Source organism: Malaya genurostris, chromosome 2 (assembly GCF_030247185.1).
Source record: "Malaya genurostris strain Urasoe2022 chromosome 2, Malgen_1.1, whole genome shotgun sequence".
In the NCBI taxonomy this organism is placed as follows: domain Eukaryota; kingdom Metazoa; phylum Arthropoda; class Insecta; order Diptera; family Culicidae; genus Malaya; species Malaya genurostris.
The window spans coordinates 270,437,688-270,461,489 of NC_080571.1; the positions used below are offsets into that span (position 1 = coordinate 270,437,688).

The 23,802-nt window shown below is 37.2% G+C and overlaps 1 protein-coding gene across 1 annotated transcript; it reads right to left on the minus strand.

The window, feature by feature from the left end:
- Nucleotides 1-481: 481 nt before the first annotated feature.
- LOC131430009 (pupal cuticle protein 20-like) lies at nucleotides 482-22,364 on the minus strand. Its single transcript, XM_058594615.1, has 4 exons — nucleotides 22,174-22,364; nucleotides 1,486-1,684; nucleotides 1,192-1,420; nucleotides 482-1,128 (listed from the first exon to the last, which is right to left on the minus strand). The coding sequence occupies exons 1-4, from the start codon at nucleotides 22,180-22,182 to the stop codon at nucleotides 600-602; spliced, it is 966 nt and encodes a 321-aa protein (XP_058450598.1). The 5' UTR covers nucleotides 22,183-22,364; the 3' UTR covers nucleotides 482-599.
- Nucleotides 22,365-23,802: the final 1,438 nt, after the last annotated feature.

A 23,802-nucleotide genomic window follows, 5' to 3' on the forward strand; every position in this document is an offset into this window, starting at 1 on the left:
ATAACCTATGAATTTCATTCAAATTCATGCTGATATGATGGTTAAATCATATGAATCCTTGGAAGTCGCGGGTTGTACTGCGGCCCGGTGCCTGACGAAGTCCATGCAGATGTCTTCGGTTCACGAACTGTCGCACGTTTGCTGTAAGATTTACGTTTCACTGCAGTGTTATACTGCAATGAAACGTAAATCTTACAGCAAACGTGCGACAGTTCCTGAATACTCATTAAAAGCTTTGTACGCAAAGCTTTTTTGCTTTAAATGTGCGTCCGAGGTATGCTCGAAGGCGCATCAAAGAAGCTTTATTGATGAAAAAGTTGGTTCTCTTCACCACGACTGGACAAGGTTTTAATGATCACCACTCGGTTCATTCATAAATCCGATCAGTCGAGGCAATGGCAGCGAAAGTCACCACTTTGTTTTCTTCAAGTTCAATGCGATCGTAAAGCGAATAGGAAGAAAAGAAAAACGATGTAAAATATATGTTTCATTCTGAGTTCTTTATTTATAGCTCCGCCAGTTTGCTCCACTTCAGATTTATTTACAGTTCTGTTAGACCGGATAGTGATGGTAACTTTTCGCTAATTGAATTTTTAATACTAATACTTGTATCCCGACTGCGGACTGAACGAACCACTTCCCGAGGGACGTCCGTTTCCAGGTCGTGCCCCAGCCAGTGGTCCTCCCGATGGGTATCCAGCTGCAGAGCCACCTCCTGTGCTGGCAGGTCCCGATCCAGGATATCCAGCGCTAGGTCGTGCGCCTCCCGATGGGTATCCGGCTCCAGCACCACTTCCCGTGCTAGCGGGTCCTGATCCTGGATATCCCCCAGCACCACCACCACCGTGACCACCCGAGCTACCACCTCCAGCAGCGGCCGCACTCGCATGAGCAGCAGCGTGAGCTTGCTGAGCCTTCAGGATTTCTTCTGGGATTGGTGGTGGAGTAGGAAGGTGATCTCCTTGCGGTTGGAATCCATTCTCATCAGCTACGTATGTCAACGTGATGACCTGACCTTCGGGAGATGTGTACGAAAATGATCCCTGCACGGATTGGATTTCGTTCTCCGATCCTTTGTTTTTCACTTCTCCCTGCTCTTGGGCCTTGATTCCATTGCCAGTTTCGTAACTGTTGAATATTGAATAGATATAGAATGCTCCTGTTTGTTTTAACGACTCTACCGAGACTCACCTAAATTTGTAGCTGCCATCGCCGTTGTTTTCGTTTTCATAAGAAATAATCTCTATTGGTGGACCAGCGGGAGCTGCTGGGGCAGCAGGAGCACCACCTCCGAAACCACCTGAGGAAGCCCCACCTCCGAAACCTCCCGAAGATGCTCCACCACCGAATGAAGAAGGCGCACCACCTCCAAAGCCTCCGGATGGAGGTCCATACGATGGTGCGGGACGGCTAGGGGGTGCTGCACGAATGTATGTTTTGTCATTGACCATCATTTGACTGAAAAAGAAATGCTTATTTGTATACCTGCTCCTGCTCCAGGTCGTCCACCAAATCCTCCTGCTCCACCACCATGTCCACCACCAGGTGGTTTTGCCCCGAATCCTCCTGCCGATGGAGCCGTCAGCCCGGGTCCCCCTCCGGCGGATGCTGCTCCTGGCGGTGGCAGGTAGTTATTGTCTAAACGGGCACACGAACAGACCGCTATAAGGGCAGTGAATATAATCTATAAAATAATGAATGAAAAGTGACTATTTAGTATGTTTTTCAGTAGTATATTGGGGCGTCTAGGAGTCACGATTGTGGTGGAATTGCTTAGCCAACAAACGTGTGTGATACAGATCTACAATTACTACAAAGTTCAACTGGCATTCTATCGCAAAGTTCACAGCTGGGTGTTTCTAGTGAGCATTTGGTCATGCGAAACTACAACTTAAAAAAACTGAATTTGAGAAATGATTTATGAATCCTAAATTGTAGCAATTTTGGGAGTTAACGTATGGAACCTGTCCCTGAAATCCATGCAGGGGCATAAGAATAAACCGCATGATTTTTCATCCTAACACTGCAGGTTTATTGGCGTGCAACCTTTAGTTAATTGCTGCTGGATGTAGATTTATTTTCGCGATTCTGAAGTATTTGTAGTTTTCAACACCACACCAGCTAGGAAGTCACGTTTTTCCTGTCATCTAAAGATACTGCTACTGGTGTAGCACCAATCGAGCTGCTTTGATCAGGAAACTGTTTAGCTTTGTACCGTCAAAAGTAGCTTCTGTTGGTTGAAAGTCCTATACGGTATTCGTCGTTTGTGCAATATTTTACCCTTTCTTCCGTAATCATTAGAATATTTGATTTCAAATATAGTTTTCACGTTGAATAAATCAAAGCAATGATTCTTAAAGTGGTGCGTACTGCTCACCAGTGACTGGTACTTGATCTTTTTCGAACGGATAATTGATGAGCAATTATTGCCTTTCTCATAAAGAAAGATTATACACCCAATGTGAAAACGGACTCTTGAACGGAGGTCGGAGGGCCGAGTATCGTACACCATTCGAATCACTTCGTCGAGATTGCCAAATGTCTGTGTGAGTATGTACATTTTGTTCACTTTTCTCGTAGATGAATAAACAAATTTGTACAAAATTAGATTCAAATCAGAGGTCTTCTGGTTGTGTTTTTTTAAGTGGAATGAAGTCAATAAAATTGGTTGCACTTGAGTCATAGATCCTATTAAAGTTCGGTCCAGTAAGTATCCAGAATCACTTATTGTGTTTTAGGGGCACGGAAAGTGACCGCTGCAAGAATTCGTTTACAGCGATTTGTTTACCTAGGGCCCTCTTTTCGTGGTATGAATTTCACGGTGTTTCGTGCAGTGAGTCAAAAGTTATTCCAGATGGAAGCCGAGAAGAGATAAAAAATTCTTCACACCAGGGAGGACAGAGCGTGGGTCGAGTGCCTCAAGGTAAGCATCGTTGTGGGACATATGACCACAAGCTTAACCAGAAAGTGTTGAGCACCGTCGGAGCAAACCATGAACTGGATGAATCCGGGTGATCCAAGTACCAAGGATGCCTGCTCATCGACGATAAAACCTACGTCAAAATGGATTTCGGATAGCTTCCTGGCCAAAAATTCTACATGGCAACGGCACGAGGAGATGTTCCTGCGAAGTTTTAGCTTGCTTTTATGAACAAATTTGCTAAAAAAATAAATGATTTGGCAATGGATATGCAGCTACGGAGCAAAGACCAAAGTGTTCGTGAAGACTAAGATAGTGAACTCGAAGCTATACAAAAAAAATGCCTCAAAAACCGCGTATTACCTTTCATTAAAGCCCTTGATCCCTTGAAGTTTTGACGAGTTGCGATTACAGCCGGGAAGTCATCCAGTGGTACCGCGATAATAACGTAGATTTCATCGATAAAAAAATAAACCCAATCAACTACCCGCAGTTCATGGCAGGGTCCGCAGACTTTTGATCAATAACGAAGCGGAAGCTTAAAAAAAGTGGAAAAACTGCTCGGGACGCGACTCATATGACCAAAATGAGTGCAGCGTTTGGTGGAATTGATCAAGAAGAAAGTGCGAATTTCATTAGAAACGAAAAGAAATGATTTGTATTAATATTTTTTCTATAAAATACAGTGAATTGCATTTGTTTTGATGAATTAACCTTATTGGTACGACAATGTACAGAGATACAGATACCGATGATTTCATTACTTCGGATTCTGAATGGTTTAGTTGATGATCAAATGAGCTACCCTCAGTTATACCGGTCCAAAGTTTCCAGTTCCGGAAGTACCGGAGAACGGCGATCAAAAGCTTTAAAATGAAATTTTCTCCGATTTCTCAAAGATGGAAAAGCCAATTCCCACAGACTTACTTAAAAATTAAAGGTTCCATGGTTCCCACTGGTCTTACAAGCCAGTTGTCGTATGTTCGAGCCCTGACCTGGACGGACTCTTAGTGTAGTAGGATCGTAGTATTAGCCATGCAATGAGATCGCAGGCTAGGAATCGGCTGCGAAGTTTGTTGAAACAGGAAGGTCAAATTCCACAAAAGGGATGTAATACCAAGACTTAGCTTTTATAGTTCTAAAGGTGCCTTCCCAGTTCAACTTCCGGTCTAGAAATTACTGGATGAAACATATTTAAACTTTCAAACTATTAAATTTCATTTTCAACACAAATTAATTTGGAGTTGGACAGTTCCTTCAACTCTTAATAACAATAAGTAAAGATCTGATTTAGTCAATAGATTGGAAGCAATAACGACTTTTAAAATCGTGGAACATCTCACCCGGATTCTTTCTAATTGAAGAAAGGTCAAATGGACAATTAATGAACAAAATATTTAAAGTCCGTTATAAATTGGAAGATTTTCAGAAATATTTTGTTTTAATTATTTTCCAACCCAATTTTATAAATGTGGAAAAGATGTTAGTCGAGTTTTTGATGAATATTGCGGTTCTTACGACACAGTGGTTTTAAAATAAAATATAATGAAAACTAATATTTTTTCTGCAGTTTTTTTTTCTATATTTCGAGTTTATTTAAATAGGAATCTTGAAGAACTTTATTTTAAGCTTTTTTACTGAGTTTTTCTTAGTGCACTTTGAACATTGCGTTCCTTTGTATTCATGTATAGAAACTGTAATAAATGCATGGTATTTTTTGTATTCCTTGAATAGTAATCGAATAATTAATATAGTTCATTAGGCAGTTGCTTGGTGTTTTCACACCCTAAAATAATATAGTTATAATTTCATTCTAAAACCACTGTACCTCGGGTACGGTAGTATGTAGTAAAACGTTGATTATCACATTTTTCATTTTAAATTTTGCGTACTTGCAGGAATTGAATTTTTGCTGATGAGCTGATGTTGCCTCAAATGTGACATAAATGAGAGATGTTGCCTAAAATGTGACATAAGAGCAGAAGCATGCTTTCCTGAAATTCCCGAGTCAATCTGAATAAACTGGTGTCAAAAATAGCCCCAATTGATGTCGCCCATTTTCTTAATAAAAAGACAAAAAATATTTCAATGAGACCGTGACGATGAAAGAGAAAGGCATTATCACAACACTAGGTGGATTAAGAAGAGGTTTTACAGTGTATAATTTCTCCATATAACCCCATTAGTAGCTTAAAATCTTGCCAAAAACACAAAATCCGATGAACCGTCAGAAGTTTTTACCTACACACTACACAAATTTTAATGCTGGATTTCGACGAAAAAATTGCCGAGACCTGCACAGCAAAGTACTCGGTAACCGTCACGGTGAAATACAAACTCTCAATCAATGTTGATGACTGCCGATAACTTCACCAAGAGCGGCTCAATATGTCTCTACATTGTATCCTACCGACGACTACCGGTAGATTCTATCTACACCAGTTTCTCCGCTGCGTTCGACAAGATTAATCATCACATTTCAATCACAAAGTTAAATAGACTAGCATTCAACGGGTCATTTCTGAAATGGCTTCACTCATATCTTACTGGTCACTATCATGTAAATAGGAGACTGTACAACATTACCATTCGCTGTTACCTCTGGAGCAGTGGTGGTAAAGCATCGATTCCGAATACGCAAAACGTGTTCGTTCCGAACCAAAAAGCGAACCACCATCGCGAGTATGAATTTGCCGATACCATCGTTCGAGCAAGCATCGTCGAACCAAGAAGCGATGCTGATGGTGAAAGAACCGATGCTTTAGTTTGTGAGCCTATCGTTACTAGTATGTTCATGAACATCCGATTCGAGTACTATAGGCTGTTGCTTCGGATGAACCGAACTTTGTCAGCTGCGGCTGGAGGTTTCAGTTTTTCGGTAGCTTAACAGAGTATAGTAATTTTGTACATTTCCAGCGAGCTTAGGGTGGCTCAGTATGATAAATTGAAAATGTTTTAACATTTGCAAATTCGATATTGAATAAATTGGTGAGTCAATAGCAATTAAAATTGAGTAATTTTGGGCATTTATAACGAGCGTAGGGTGCCTGTATATGGAAGATAAAAAAACTAATCTCATTTCGATGCTCTATTGATTAGTGAATAAATAGCAGTTCGAATTGGATAATTTTTTACATTTTCAGCGAGCGGGGGTGGCGCAATATGAAAATTTGTAAATTTTTTGATTTTTACTAATTTGGTGTTTTATTAAATATTGATTCAAAAGCAATTAAAATTTAACAATTTTGGACATTTTCAGTGACCGTAGGGTGGTTCTATTTGAAAAATCGACAAAAATTATATCTTAGACGATGGTCTGTTGATTCTGGAAATAATTTTTTACAGTTTTATCGAGCGTAGGGTGGTGCAATATGAAAATTTGCATATATTTAGATTTTTGTTGATTTCATGTTCCATTTAATAGTGAATCAAGAGCAATGTAAATTTGATAATTTTGGACATTTTCGACGAGCGTAGGGTGGTGCTATTTGGAAAATTTTAAGATTTTCGACTAATGTCGATTCAATGTCCTATTAATTGATGAATCAATAGCAGTTGCAATAGGATTTCCAATTTACAGCAGGCGTAGTGTGAATATTTTTGAAAAATGTTAGTATTTGAGTTTGCAGATCCGATGCTTTATTGATTGATGAATGAATAAAATTCGAATAGAATAATTTTTTACATATCTTGTGGGCATGGAATGGCTTAATATAAAAATTTGGGAATACTTAACCTTTTGCTAATTCAATGTTTAATAGATAGCAATTGAAATATTAGAATTTTAAACATTTTATTCGGTGGTAAGGCAGCTTTATATGAAAAATTGTGAACTATTTTTCCAAATCGGATGCTGTATTGATTAATATATAAATAGTAGTGGTGGTGAACCATCGGATTTAAACATGCAAATCGTCGAAGTGATTTTGATTGTAATTTTTAACGCGCTATTACTTTGCTCATCAACTGAAATAGAATTTAGTTTTGATGCTGTAGGTAGGCATTTCATCGAACCATAAATGATGAAACTACGCATCGAATAGAGCTCAATTGACCTTCGCCGATGGTCTGCCAACTGAATGGTTTGGTACATATTGCTCCGCCGAACAGCAAGCGAACTTGACCATAAACCGAATGAACAGCTTTTGCATATTTTTGCTAGGAAAACATTTCTAAACAAATATGTATAAAGCATTGGTGCTCGGTTCCCGCTTTACCGTTGGCATGAAATTGTAAATAGTTTAAAAATTACAATTTCTATATTAAGCCATCCAACGCTCGCTGAGAATATCCAAAATTAATAAACGTCGCTCGCTCACTAGAAACGTCCAAAATCATCCAATTCTACCTGCTACTGATTTGCTCATCTATTGAACATTAAAATACCAAAAATCAAAATATTTTCAAATTTTTATATTAAACGCCCCTACGATCGCTGAAAATGTTCTTATCATCATCATGAAAATCATCTTATTTGAACTGCTATTAATTCATCAATCAATAGAGCATCGAATTAACATTAGTCCAAAACTTTACCATTATACAGATAGAACCATCCTATGGTCCCTGAAAATCTCAAAAATGAGCAATTTGTAATTGATATTAATTCACTATTAAATGAAACATTTTATCAGCAAAAGTCAAAATTACAAGTTTTCATATTGCGCCATCCTATACTCACCGAAAATGCCCAAAATTATTCAATTCGAACTGCTATTGATCCAACAATCAACAAACGATCGAATTGGTATTAGTCAAAAATTTTACAATTTTACACTCTACGCTCTCTGAAAATGTCTAAAATTATTCAAGTTGAACTTCTATTGATTCAACAATCAATAGAACATCAAATTTAAATACGCTCGTTGAAAATACCTGAAATTACCTAATTTTCATTGTTATTGACTCACCAGTTTATTAAACATCGAATTTGCAAGAGTAAAAAAAATCCCTTTTCATATTGAGCCACTCTACGATTGCTGAAATGTTCCAAAATATTCAATTCTTATTGTTATAGATTCTATAACCAAAACCATAAAATTTGCAAAAGATCCAAAACTTACTATTTTCCATATCGAGCCACCCTACGCACACTGATAATGTCCAAAATAATACCATTTGAATTGCTATTGATCGATTTATCAATCGAACAAAACAATTTTTTTTGTGCTGGTCACGTGTGCATTGATAATTTCAAAACCAGGATGCGAGAATTGAAATCAACAAACCATCGTATCGAACGCAGTTTACTCGGCCCTCGCCGATGGTCCGCCAACCGAACGGTTCGAAACAGATTGCTTCGCCGAACACCGAGCACAGAACACCTTCGCATTAACCGAGGGAATAGTTTTCGAACCTATCGCATGCTTACGCTCGGCGAACATTTTTGAGTAAATTTGCAGAAGCATCGGCGTTCGGTTCGCAATTTACCACCACTGCTCTGGAGTCCCTCAAGGAAGTTGTCTTGGACCGTTTGTATTTTTACTCTATCTCAACGATCTAAATTTTTTATGAAACTATCGTTCGTATATGACTTCAAATTATTTTATATCATCAAATCCACAGTTGACGCAGAATTCCTACAAGAGCAGTTGAATAATTTGACTAATTGGTGTAATATCAACAGAATGACTTCGAATGTCTCTAAATGCTCCGTCATCTCTTCCAGTCGCAAACAGTCTTTAGTCAGTTTCGACTATAATATTTCACAAAATGTTCTGGAACGTACATCGTCTGTGAAGAACCATGGTGGCCTCCTGGACTCTAAGTTAAATTTCAAGGAACACATTGAGTTCTCCAAAGCCCTTAAGTATCTCCAAACCCATTGAGCTACTAGTATTCATTTTCTCGATTTGTTATCTGTTCATCGCGATGTCAGCAAGGGTACTTTTGTGGCAGATCTACTACGATCAAGAATAGACAACTCCGAGATCTTACAGCTTTTACAAATAGATATCCATCGCCGTTGTCTTCGAAACTATTCTTTTCTTCGGATCCTCTATGATAGAACTAATTATGGGTACAACAATTCGTCCTAATCTATCATAAAATGTTGTCGAGAAACTGACCCTAGGGTTACTATCTAATTAGTTTCAGTATTAGTTAGTTAAGAAATACATTTGGATGATTGTAATCTGTTCAGGCAAAAGAAGAGGAAGTTTATGTCTGTTGGCGAGCAGGTTTGATATAGTACACTAACTCCACCGGGCTTTTCCCTAGTCTGCGTGAACCTTAAAAGATGTTTACTACATTTTTTTGCTACATCTTACACTCTGCGTATGTCACGACCTTTACCATGATAGACACAGTTTTGCAATGATCGGTGCTATGTGGAATTTACCAAGAGGGAATCGCGAGTTTAAAATTATCGCAGGAGATTGAATCGATGATTCGAATTGAAGGTTTTCATACTAGCTTCAAATATTTTGAAACTCGAGTGCGGAACATTCACAGACATATTCATAGACACAACTTCTGCAACGATCCTCTTTATACGGTGAATGTATATAGTTAGAATAAACGATAAGCTTTATTTTTTAGAGAAAAAAAACTTTTCAATGGAGTTTTCTTCACCTCCACAATTATTCACCCCGATTCTGTATTTCGTTCGAATCGGATTGTTTCGATCGAATTCGAAATTTGGCATTCTGTAGCTCGATCGATTCGAGTTTTCCATACAAAAGCATCACTCGATCGAATTAAAGAATGCAAATTTTTACATTCGTTCGACAAAATCCGATGCTATTGAAATACAGAATAGGGGTGAAATTAAGCATACACAAATAAAAAACATAGCTGGAAAAAATGTTGGTTTGTAGTGCTTCTCAACTTATCTTTTCACGAAATATCGAAATCTATTACTCAGCCCAAACTAAATAATTCCCAGCTTCACGAGAAATGTCGTGGTGGTGTTCTTTAATGACAAGTGTCTCGGCGAATTTCAGTAAAACTTCACACACTTTCCGAGATCTTGGCAAACGGATTTGCTGATATCAGAATATTTGTTGTTTACTCACAAGTGGTCTTCAAAAGGTGAGATAACTAAGTGCTCACAAGCTCCTATCTTATACCTCCCCGTGTGTCTATGATTGCCTTTTGCGTCAATGAGAGGGTGCGAAAAATCTTTCAAATTGGTCAAGTATTTAGCCTCGACGTCATATCACTGAAGTGTATTCAAACGCTTAATGTGACTTTGAATTGTCAACTTGTTCTCCTGAAAACCGTCTGCAGCATTCCTTGCAATTTATACCTTATGATAAAAAAAGAACCGGAATTTTCATTTTAAAATTCCCGCGCTTGTCCAATCGGTAAACTTTTATTCTCTCAACGTTGGCAACACTTTTATACACATTCTGTCAAATTTTGACGCATATCGTACGATTAGTTTTTGTTTGGCGTCTATACAATGAAGTTGAAAAATTTTCGTGTGGCGATTTTTATAATGGATGAAAATTTAGAACAACGTGCGTGCATCAAATTTTGTGTTGCAAATGGATTTAAGTGTTCCGAAACGTTGAAAATGTTAGAAAAGGCCTTTGGTGAATCGTGTCTAGGAAAAACACAGGCATACGAGTGGTATAAACGCTTCAAAGGTGGTCGTACAAGCTTGGATCATGATGAGATCCCTGGCCGCCCAACAACATCTGTTACTGAAGAAAACATTGAATCGGCGAAGCAAATCGTGTTGCAAAATCGTTCTGTACCGATTAGAGAGATTGCTGTGTTGTTGGGCATCTCTTATGGATCAGCCGAGCACATTTTAACTGATGTTTTGGGTTTGAAACGCGTCGCTTCTCGGCTGGACCACCACCACGATAATGCGCCGGCTCACACAGCGTTGGTTGTGTTGCAGTTTTTGGCCAAAAACTCAACCAATATCATCAACCAAGCACCGTACTCTCCAGATATGGCCCCATGTGACTTTTTCCTCTTCCCCAGACTCAAATTGTCATTGCGAGGAACGCGTTTTGAGTCCATAGAGACCATAAAAGAGAATTCGCTACGTGAACTAAAGGCCTATAAAACATGTATGGAAAATTGGATCAAGCGTTGGCATGCATGTATTGCCGCAGGAGGAGAGTACTTTGAAGGCGATAATGAAGAAATTTATTAAAAATTGAAAGTTTGCGTTTTTTAATAAACTCCGGTTTTTTTTTTATCATAAGGTAAATAAGCATTTTGCATATCATGCTTGTAAAATTTGACGCATAACGCAAAATACGTCTTATAAGTAAAAATAACTTTTTGGGGATAAATAATAATTATTTTCTTATTATTAGTGTTTTATGTAGGAGCGTCTATAGAAAAAAATATTTAGAAGCGTGTAATATCATACTATGTTCCAAGGGTGTAATTGACTGGTTCAGAAGACTGAAGGTGTGGGAGGTTAAGATACGGTAAGAAATGAAACATTGAATTGAAATCGAGTATTGGTAAGATGAGAAAACGTTCATTATTCATACAAAACTGAAGAACATAAACGCGACGATTGCTTGCCAGTTGCAAGGAATCAAAAGTCTTTCTTTAGTGTTTGAATCCATTCGATGCAAACATTTCATTTAGGCGGGGCTGGTCGATGGAACGGTGACGTCGGAACACTCGGAATATTATAGCAAACTTCGGAAAAGTGCGTTTTACCGATTTTCAGAGTATTTTTCAGCAAAATCGCGGAAAAGGGCATGAAAATTACTAATCAATCAGAAAATTATCGTATCGCCGATCTAATTCCGCATTCCATTATGCCGAGCTCGACAATCGATTTTAAATGTGTAGGACTTTCTTGAAAGTTGGACCAAAGTCAAAGCTGTGAAGTGAAGATGCAAAATACAAAAAACAACGACATTCATATTCAAATGGAACTGAATGATAATAAATGTTTTTTCATCGGCTGAACGGAAATACTGCATACAGAAAATATACTGTCATTTCTTGGAAGATGACGGAAGACGACCGAACGTTGTTGTACATACAACATTTTCCATCTTTTTGGTCTAAAATCAATTATCGCTTTCTAAATCTCCTAACAGTTTTTTTCCGTAAGATAACTGCAGTTGTAGTGGAAAATCTCCATGCTAACTAAGAACATGAATAGAAACTTCTGCAGGTAGTAAGTAGGTAGTAGAAGACAAGTTAAAAAGAATCAATATTTTTATTCACAAAGGTTATGACACCTTCAGTTGTTACTACAGTTTGGCAGGAATTTGCGAATCTCCATTATAGCAAGGAGTAACTGTATTAGATTTCAATGAGAGAGAAGGATAGTAGCCCGCACACCTGCTCCTATTTCGGTCCAATCGAAATAACTGAAATGGAACAAGAAAGTTTAACATGTACATCCAAAATTCGCCAATCTTCATTATCTCCAACTTCGTCAATCTTCATTATCTCTCTAATCTTTACAAATGTGTTATAAAATACAGAAATTGATACAAAATATTTGCTCCACGGCAATTCATAACCCCATTACTATGTATTGCAGATGTTGTGGATCTAGAGCCAAGTAATGGTCTTTAGAAAAAAAAATCTTTTCGACTCTGAGCTCCCAAACATACTGCTTCCCATCAATCAGAACGGCAGAAAAGGGCCGAGCATAGTGGGATGGTACCGACACCATAAAATTGAATCACGATCACATTTGCTTGATGCACCCTCGGCGACTCTTCCGCTCCTTCTGCTGTCTGCTCAAGTTTGCTCGCCAGAGCGTGCCATTTCCCGCGCTCTCTGGGGTTGACTCCGGTACTCTGCAATGATCGAAAAAAACATGATCTCCACCAAATTGAGCATGTGTGTCTAAGCGACCACGTGACTGCAACAAGTCCAAGTCACTCGCACGATCTTTTTTCTTCTATTCCATGAGATTCCGAACATAATTATTCGTATGTTTTGGCATTTATCCGACCAGCCGACTGTTCATCGACGCCAGTTGAAAATGCATTGTTCTGGGCGCTAAATGGGAGCTCGTGCAGTTTGGTTGGCCTTTTGCAGTGGGCGGGAAAATGGAACATCATGAACAGGTACACAACACTGCACTCATCGATTTTTTTCCCTTGCTCGAACATTTCATGTTCAGACATCTTCTTATCATTGATTTATGGGATTGTGGTTTCGAAATGAATCACTTCGAAATGATTGGTCATCGACAATGTTGAATGTCGTCATCGATTACGCCCGGAGGGAGAATTTGAGGCCACAATTACCAAGCAGTCATAAGCCAATAGCGATTCAGTAGATGCTTAATATGACGATGATACCCGCCTAGCATAAAAATTGTGGGCAGTTCTTGAGGTTACTACAAAAATAAATAAATGAAGCTCAATAATCAGCTTGTCGATGGAGGCGAAACTAATTCGAAATTACATTCCCTTCATTTTGTTCAACTATCTCTGTTCGGTCGGGGAGAATATGCATAAGAATTAATCGGAAAATGGCATTTTTCAGGTGTTGAGTTTTACTCAGGCGATTTGATTTATCTGCACGAACGAACCGTAACTGATGTTAAAGACTGTTTGAGAATTAATGACTTGAAACATTCAGCACCATTTAGTCTTATATTTTAACTATGGAATTTAGTAGTGTGGTAATGATCGATTCTGATAGGAAACCTCTGTGATTGATTGGATCTATTTATTATGTTGTATGATATGTTACTCAATGGAAAGCAGTTTGTATCATAAAACTGAGACAAACGCTTCTTCGAAAAATTACTAAAATTATCACCTCAGTCGAAATTAACCTTAGCTTATTGATTCAAGTTCGTTAGGCAAAGGTATACAAAAATTGCGGACAGACAACTGAAAACATGTATAAAATACACGTGCTGATTGATAGCAAATTGTACCAGATGCCAGTAGGGGAAGACTTTCTCATTGATTGTCGAAAACGAGAACTTTTTCCAACACACATTGCGAACTAAATGAAATGCATTTGTCTTTTACTTGATGAACATAGCCCATAAATTCATTTATTACACATACTGATCGAACGGTTTAAAATAGGAAAACCGAAGATTACCGATAAACCTGTTCACAGCGAAATTCTTACAAATAAATGTTATGTATGTTAGATCAAACGAGGATAACGTTGGTTTGAGTTCTGCTTCACGGTAGATCGACATCTTCATCGTTAATCGCTGTATGTAGTCTGATTCTGGTTATTTTTGAATAATTCAAAATTAACGATGGAAATCTGTTTTGGAATTAACCCAAAAACCTGCAATCCTTGAACAATGAATATGATATTTGAACAAATATGGTTTCAAAACTATTTGAAAATTGGTTGAACAAAAATAATATATGAAGGCTCATAATGCCAAGACAACTGTTTAATCCCTTAAAAGCTTCTACCCAGTGTGGTCGGAATCATGTAATCTCTTTTAGGTTTTTTTTAAGGTTTTCGGAGAATCGAAAACAATGTTCAAAATTTCATAGCAATTGCTCAATTCTTGCTTTTTTTTTCAAAGATTCCACCAACAAGGTCAGCTACAGTTGACGGTCCGTCATTATTAGAGGGTGATTTTTTTTGTTGGTATCTCAGTGGCAACGCTGTTATTGAAAGATCACGCGAAGCTTCATAAACATCTCAAAACCATTCAAATAGAGCTTAAATAAGGGTGAATATAACAAAAAGATAAAGAAAATTAGTAATATTAGTAAATAGTAAATTAGTAATATTTTGTAAATAATATGTCATTAGTTATTTTTCATTCCTGAAAAATTTCAAGAAAATCCGATTCTGTTTAATTTTGTTGAGTAAATATGTAAGTGCAATTTTGATCGAATTCACCTCTTAGTTATGAAAAAGTCATTTTAAAACTTGTATATAAAACGTGTGTAAAAAGTTTTTTCGAGATGCGACAAAGTTGAAAAGCTTCAAGGTAGATTCGTTTATTTAAAGCTTACCAAACATAATTTACACGAAACATTTATTTCAGTTTCGAACACAATCTTAAGTACCACGAACAAAATGGTGTATGTTCCGATAAAAAAGTGGATTAAATTATATACCAAACGACGATTCATGATTAAATTATAGACCAAACTGAACAAGTTTGACACTGATACAAGACACGATTCACGCGTGATCCGTCAAAAACAGTGTTGCCAAAAAGATACCAGCAAAAATATCACCCTTTAGTTAGATGATAAACAGACTGTCGTTATAAAATGTACGAAGTGAGGTTTAATCGGGTTGCTGTAGAAGTTTTTTCTTGACTACATTCAGAATATTTTATTGCGCAGAACAATTACTAGAATCTTTTGCGAGCTTGTTTTCGCGAAACATTTCCGAGCAACGCCTGGTAATTCAGCTAGTAATAAGAAAACCTTGCCCAATGGGGGCGCCAAATGTCAACTGCGTTCCTTTGATACAACCGTCAAGCAAAAATCTACAACAAATGACATAATTACGATTCCACAAGCTAGAAGCCTCTTGAAAATATGCGAAAAAATCACCTTTTTAATTTTTTTGAAAAGCTGGCTTTGTGTATAGGCAAATTGGACTGAGAAAAGGGCAAGTGAATTTGAGTGCATAAGAGAACAATATTATAGAGGATTGGTCCGAATAGTCAATTTTCGAGGTGAAATACACAGATAACAATATTTTGTGAATTTACATCTATTTTCATGCACCTATTTGAAGCAGGCAATTAAACATAAATTTAGAATTCTGTACGTTTCAATATAATTTAATCGAAAAACTAAGCGTTCATTGAATGAAACAGTTCCATTTATTGAAAATTCGTTGCAGTCCAATTTAGTTCCACATCGATGATGGTTTTCAATCAAACTTTCGTCGTGTAAATTCCGTTATTTCTTTCTGTGTAGATCTCGAGTCATAATAAAAGTAGCACAATGCATTCGGAGCCAGATGAAATTCTTCCCGATTTGTCTCATACACAAGACAAATAAAAAAGATAAAGGTGGAGGGGCTAAGATATCGAGTACTATAAAAGGGAGCATCAACATATCAACAACGGCGTGAGGCTCAGCAATACTTGTGCTGAATCTTTGAAGTAGGGCTACATCATCGTTTTGTCGGATTTTAAAGGTCTGGCCAATCAGCAGATCATAACAGATTTATATCAGAGCTGTAAGCTGGAAAGATATCAGAAGGTAGTGCATTTACAGTTATGCTTTGCACAGAGATGTCCATCTCGTCTGTGTGACGAAGAGTAAGTATAATTTCTCCCTTCGCACTGACCACATCGACGAGAGCTCTTCCATTTCACACATATACACCACTGTTATATAAAGTGTGCACGCATCATGAGAGTGATGTTTATTTTCTTTCAACTCTAGCGCTGGATCACAACAAATTGCTAGAGTAGAGCTCTGAAATTCTCTGAGGTGGATGAAGATATTTTCTCCGAAGTGTGCACGCCGGTGAGGACTCCGAAGTGTGCACGACGGTTCGCATAAGAGAAGCGTGGGCACGCATATTCAGCAAAAGCGCAATTTATCGTTAAAATTTAGTTTTACATTGCTGCGAAAAAGATCGTCATAGCAAGGCCATCGTTACTTTCTATACATTTAAAAATTCAATCACAGAAGTGTTCGCTCACTACCACGCACCAGTGGTCACTAGGGTATATTTAGGCGAGAGCGTGTGAGAGCGATTCATGCGAAGTGAATGTGTTTCACTCGCGCCAGCCGCTTTAACCTCAATCACACACTCAAATTCTGTCTATTCCACACTGAGAAGAAGTGCGCTTTCCTTTTTGTGTGATGTTCGTTTCTTACATCCCATGTGTAGACAAGAATCTTACACCAGCGTGTATCATTCTGGTGAAATGCCATCACTGGCTTTGCAGTGTTTGGACAAGCTTACAAGTAATAAAACATTTTTTTTTGTGCATGAATGTGGTGTCAATTGGAAAGGTTGTGGTTCCAGTATTTTGGGATGCACATTAAGGTGCTAATATTTTGAGGTCATCTCTAACTTCGTAAAGCGATGATGCTTAAAAGCTCAAGCACCTCAAAAAAGCCCCTATGCAAAAAAACTTTTGAGCACTACCGCTTTACGAAATTAAAGATGACCCCAAAATATTGGCACCCTAATGCACATGGTATTATCTTCATTGACTATCTTAAGAAAGGAAAAGCAATCAATAGCGAATCCAATAAAGCGTTATTAGGTCGTTTGAATGAAAATATAGAAAAAAAACACCTCAAATGTCGAAGCAAATGCAACTATTTTACTAAGACAATGCACTTCGTATTTCTTTCTCATCCACCGTGTAGTCCCGATCTAACATAGCTCCCAGTGACTACCGGCAATTCGCTGATCTGAAGAAAAATAAATGCTCGTCGATAATAAATTCAACTCAAATGAAGAAGCATTTGCTGAATGTGAAGCTTATTTTGAGGCAAAAGACAAAACTTTTTACAAGCAAGGGACCGAGAAATTAGTGAGGCCTTGGAATGGTTGTATTGCTCTTGAAGGAGATTGCTACATTAAAATCGGTTTTTAGCAAAAAAGTGTTCTTCTTAGTAAATCATACGAATTACTGAGAGATGTGCTACAACACTTAAAATTAGTTAATTACAGAATAAATTGTGTGATTCGGTTCATTTCAGAACCGACATTTTTATGTGAAACTGATTATGATTTCCTTTTGTTTATTGAGAGCTTCTCTTGTAAACTGACTTTTCGTTTATCTGTATTACTTTATTTACAAATTGATTTATTTGCACAAAGGTATGCAGTGGGCATTATATATTTGATTCTTTAACAAATAATACAATATGTTACAAATAGTACTGTTGTTGTACCTGGTGACATAGTAGAATTAAACGGTACAACAGTACTATTAGTGACAATATTCTACTAAGAGCTCAAACGGAATTCTAGTACATCCAAACCTCCGTTTACGAACACTTTTTATACGTTACCTCTTTTTACGAAACTCTTTTTACGAACCAAATCCCAAATAACGTAAACTTTTTTAACGAACCTGCTTCGTAAAAAGAGGTTTTGGAACATCGAAATCGATTTCCGACTCATTTATATTCCCTGGAAACTACTACAATATGGGTATTTTTGAAACGGGTTTAAAGACAGGATTCCGGAAAATGATGTTTGAGGTATTTTGGAAATCCAAAATGGCGACTTCCGATTTCTTGATATTCCTTGAAAACCCATAAAAAATGGGTATCTTAGGAACGAAATTCATTAGTAAGTGTCGGAAAACGATGTTTGAGGTAGTTCTGAAATCCAATATGACGACTTCCGGTTTGTCGATATTTTTTGAAAACCTTTACAATATGGGTATTTTTAGGAAGTATTCAATAAACAGATGCCGCAAAACTATGTTTGGTGTAGTCTCGAATTCCAATATAACATCCTCCGGTTTTCGATATGCCTTAAAAACCCTTAAAACAAAGAAACTTCCTGAACAGATTGGATACCAATAAACGATGTTTGAGCTCGTTTCAAAATTCAATGAGGTGACTTGCGGTATAGTGTTTTCAAGGAATGCCAAGTTCAAAGAATACGGCAAAAACTTTAAAGAAATACTAATAAACCGAAAGTCACTGTTTTGGATTTCAGAACCACCTCAACCATCGTTTTCTGACATCTACTCATTGATCCCGCTCCGAAAGTACCCATATTATAAGGATTTTCAAGGAACATCAACAAACCGAAAGTCGCCATCTTGGATTTCAGAACCACCTCAAACATCGTTTTCCGACAGCTACTCATCAATTCCGTTCCGAAGATACTCACATTGTTAGGGGTTTTAAAGCAAAGTCTTGGCATTACATTCCTTCTGTGGAATTTGGCCTTTCTGTTTTGCTAGTACTATGGATCCTACTGACACTAAGAATCCTTCCAGGTGGGGGCTCGAACATACGACAGCTGGCTTGTAAGACCAGCGTCCTATGCATTGAACCGCCAATCCGGGTTAGGGGTTTTAAGCAATATCAATAAACCGGAGCAGCCATCTTGGATTTTGAAACGAGTCCAAACATCATTTTCTTGCACTTACTCTTCACATCCGTACCTCTTTTTACGAGCCCCCGTTTAGTTAGTAAATGGAGGTTTCGGTGTAATATAATATGTTTTGATGTGGAATACATCTTTATTTTCTATATAGGGGTGCAAATCAGAAACTCAAGGAAAAATACACGTAGAAATGTGGTCAGGTTTCAAACACTTACATCTCAGTCTATTTTGTATCAATTATTAATATTATTTCATCATTTGATAGGAAATATTTCTACGTTTCGATTTGAATGTATCAACCCACGTATTTTCATTTATATATGATTGAAATTTTGATTAGTAGCGAGCAGTGTCCTATTTTGTCTGCTAAAAATCTCCGGCATACCGGATTTCCCTGCCATAGACGACGGTTTTGAAGGAGTAAGCGATGAATCAAAGAGAGAGCATCGCTCTGATTGGTCAATCAATGCAAAAGCGAAGCTGTTGGAAGCACGCGAATCTACAAATAGAAGCGAAATTATAGCTAACGTTTCAGTCATACGCGTAGCATGCTAGAGGTAGGTTGTTGTTAGACAGCAAGACAAAAAGTGCCATAAAACGATTCGAAGCTTTAATTGGTATGCTCTGATCTTGTGTCATGCAAGCTCGGATGAAATTCCATGTTATGTCGTTTCACCTGAGAAATTGACAACTACCCCAGGGTAAATTTTGAGTGCTTAAGATTCATTTCTAATTTATGAGAACTTTAAGATGAACTCGATTGATAATGAGAAAAAGTTTATCGCTGCAACCGAAATCGCAGAAACTTAACGCTATAAAAATAACTGCTTGCATACAAAACTTGAACACAAGCCTGATGAAGAGAAGCTTTAATATCAAAATCGTATCGCAAGTATGTACAAAGATATAATTGCATACATTTGGAATATTGCGGATTCAAAAGTGAGACGATTGATTGAACTGTTTGATTGTAGATCATTAGAAATTTTGGTTGCCTTGTTCCACATCAAAGGCTCGAACAACCCCATGGGGCTGATCCTTGTAGTTTTTTGTTGGATTTTAAATATTGTTTTTTTTTAATTCAAATTTTAAACTATATTCTTATAAAAACGATAGTAAGCAAAGTCTTGGCATTACATTCCTTTTGTGGAATTTGGCCTTTCTGTTTCAACAGACTTTGCAGCCGATTCTTAGTGTACAGAATCATTGCATGGCTAGTACTATGGATTCTACTGACACCAAGAAACGATAGTAAAATTTGCAAAATTTTTATTTTTTTGTCAATTTTGTTTAAAACAAGTGGGAGATTTTTTTTACAATTTTCTCATAGCTGTTTCATTCAAAAATTTATTCCATTTTAATACGACTTAAAAATGTTTTAAATCATTCAAACTCTTTTTTGGTTATCGTATGCATCAGTTTATTCGTTTGTCCCGCTTTGAGCAGCCATATCTCAGATATCACTTGATAAATTTAATACAATTTATACTGTTTCAGTCTCTAATAAAGAGTAATAACTACATAACAATTGAAGATTAGGCAACTAATAGTTTTTTTTCATCCCGCTCGAAATGAAGGAACGAAAACCCCGGTTTTTAGGAGATGCACCCCTAAAATCTAAAGAAATTAAAGTGCAAATTGCTTCTATTACAGATTCGAATTTCTCAGCGTGCATTTCTATGAAAAATATTACCCATGAAACTTTATTGAATGAAGTTCATGTATGAGTAAACGAACAAAAAACCAATAAAATATTTTGGTGAACTTGCTTTGGATACTAGCTGATGCTTCTTAGACCAAAATATTCTGCTACATTTACTCTTTTCTTGAGTAATATAATATTCTTCCCGATCAAAACTATCAAACTGGTATTTGTTTGCGATACAAACGAACATTTTCAAATGGAATCACCGGTATGATGTCACAGTAATTTGGACAATAGCTGCTTACTGCTGTGTCAACAGTTCGAACAATTCTTGTAGATTTTCAGAATGCCTTTATATGAATTTCGAAATGCTGATTTTACTATTCTGCGCGAAAAATGTTGTTGTAAAAGATTTTGAGCTTTCCGCAGACTATTCGATATTTTAAACAAAGCCTATTGGTGCCAGAATTCGATTTTCATATCCAACAAATATTTATAAAATTACGTTGTTTATTTCATATGTAAAATTAATATATTGAGTAAGCACGCAATTAATTAGAATTAAGTAGAGTAGTAGAAGACCATTATTTTTCTGAATAACTTTGTGAACCCGAAATTTGGTACTTTTGTCACCTTTTTTATATGGAAGAAGCTAATGTAAGTGTCGATGGAATGAGAAAAATGTTTGATATTCGTTTTTATGAACATTACAATAAAGTTACCAGTGTAGGGAGTGTGTTACATAAACAAAATAGGGATCCTGTGCAAATTTTGATATTGATATTGACAGTACGATTATTATGACTATGTCTTATACCTTGACTGATTGGGTTTGAGTGCTAAACTTACATTTAGGACTCGAAAATTTGTCTAACCCGAGAGGCAAATCAACACAAAGTGTTTGCTTCATATCCAAGTAACCACTTAATCCCATACCTGCTCTAGAGGCATATATAGGGCAGTTACTAGACTAATCGGTCGAAAAGTCGCTATATATTCGCATAAAGAGTTTATGTATGTATAAGGCTTGCTGATTACTTAGGTAATTAGATTTCAAAAGAAATTGACAATCCTTTATTTGATAAGTCAAGAGTGGAAGGCAACTATGTAATGAAGAATGTTTTATTCTAAGAAACACAATCAACTGGTATAATGTCGTACTTCTCTCGATTGCAATTCACTTGATGTGTTAATCGAAACTGTATAAATTATTGGAAATTATTCATATCTTATGCCACACTTTATCTGAATCATCGAAGACAAACATAGCTTCTAGCATATTGAAGTGTTCTCCAAACAACATCATTAGACATGCACCAAGAAGATTTCGCCATTCTAAGTTCCAAACATGACCACCATGCAGTTCGATAAAACAACGAACGACCGAAGCAATCGGAATCAATGAAGCACGACTAAACTGCAGGATGCACCAATTGCCATTCTTCGATCTTTCGTTGCTCCACTTCACATTCTCAACGATTTCGCTAATCTCCCGCAGTGAATCGAATTGAAACCAAAAACCATTGTCACAATTGAATACATTGCTCGTGCCATTAGAAGCAATGTAGCACCTGCAGATGCTTGCGAGATCACGTTTGTTTTATTCAGCTGCCTAATAACCCACAACTCTATTTTCAGTCCTTCGATACTAGTGCTAGACACTTACAATTTTCATTCTGGAAGGTAGTAGCTTATCACTGTATCACTAGACACACTTCAGGAAACTTAGTCCTATTACTACAAACTAGCTGGCAACGCGGAGGGATATCACCTCGATTACCCACGAAAAACACTCCGCAGGATATCACTTAGTTGCACAAAAGAAGGCACAATTCGAAATGTACTCCTTTGAGCATAAAGGTTTGCTTTATATAGCATCTTCGGGGTGTTCTGGCACTCGCCGCTCATTTATTGGATTGTTTTATTCTGCTTCTTTGGTTTCTTCTTTCTTTTCGATCCTGGGGCCTTCCAATCTAGTAGTAGAGGTAGAGCCGTGCCCCCCTGTGTTCCATGTTGGTACAGGTCCTACTACTGCTGCTACTTAGTACAGCTAAAATCAAATTGATATCGCGTTTAAGACCCCCGAAGCATCCGTAGGACTACGATGCGGGCTAGCACCGCTCACCGTCTCCTGTGGACCGCCACAGCCACTAATGGCATTGCATTGCCTATTTTCGGTGAGCAGAGCAGAGCATCGCGGAATGAAGATGCGAGCAGCCAGTGAGTAGTGAATATTGGGTTAGTAGTGCCAATAGCGCAGGGTTGTAGCCTGTATCCGTCTACAGTCTAAATCTTTCAAATCGCAAAAAGAAACTTTACTTGGTCAAAGTTGAAATATGCTTGTTATGGATAGTTTTATACTTAATTTTGAATAATTTTTATGTGAAGGAACGTTAGACTTGTTGAAACAGTGCTATTTAATAAAAAACCTGAATTATTTGATTCTCATGTCTGAATATCTTGAGAACGACTTGTTTCAGTATAAGGTGACTGAAAAAAAACTGCTTTTGGGCTGTTGGATAATATTCTAATGTTTAAATTGCTATTTTTTTCAAGGGCTTTCAGTTTAGCAAATAACTGTAAAAAATTTTGGGTGTAACTTCTTTATTAAAAAATTTAAATCTCCGCACTTTTCTCAGGACAAAAAAAAACTTAAAAGTGTGCTGATCGCTTTCTTATCAGTTTTTGCTCTTCTAGAAATTGTATGCATCGTCGATTTTTGCTCGGAAGCTCGAGGTTCGTACAAAAAGTTTTGATTATGTAAATAGCTGAATATAAAGTTAAGGGCTTTTTCTGAACGGGTTTGATGCGTTTATGTCGGAGGGTGATGTCAATGTTTCTAGAAAACTTTTTTTAAATGAGCATACATTTTAAACACGTTTGTTAAGTAGACTCCAGAAAATGATGATGGAAGCCGTTTAAAAATCCAATATGGCATCCTCCGGCTTATCGATATTCTTGAAACTATAAGCCGGGTCTAAATAAACGATATAATAAATTTGGTCTAAAAATGTTGGGGAGACACATTTTTGACAGCATCGTTCCAAATGAACAAACGACCTGTCTAATATAATGTAAAGCTGACAAAACTGCCAACATTTCGGATTAAATGATTTGAGCTGTAATTGCTTTGAATTATCATAATTCAATCACTATTTATAGACAAACTTGACAAGATTTTCATTTTAACGAGGGAAAAATGAAAATTGAAATGCGACTGATTCTCCTTGCAGATGCTATTTTGGTTGTCGTATCAGGCACTGATTCTCTCTATTTTTTTTTTATTCAAAAGATA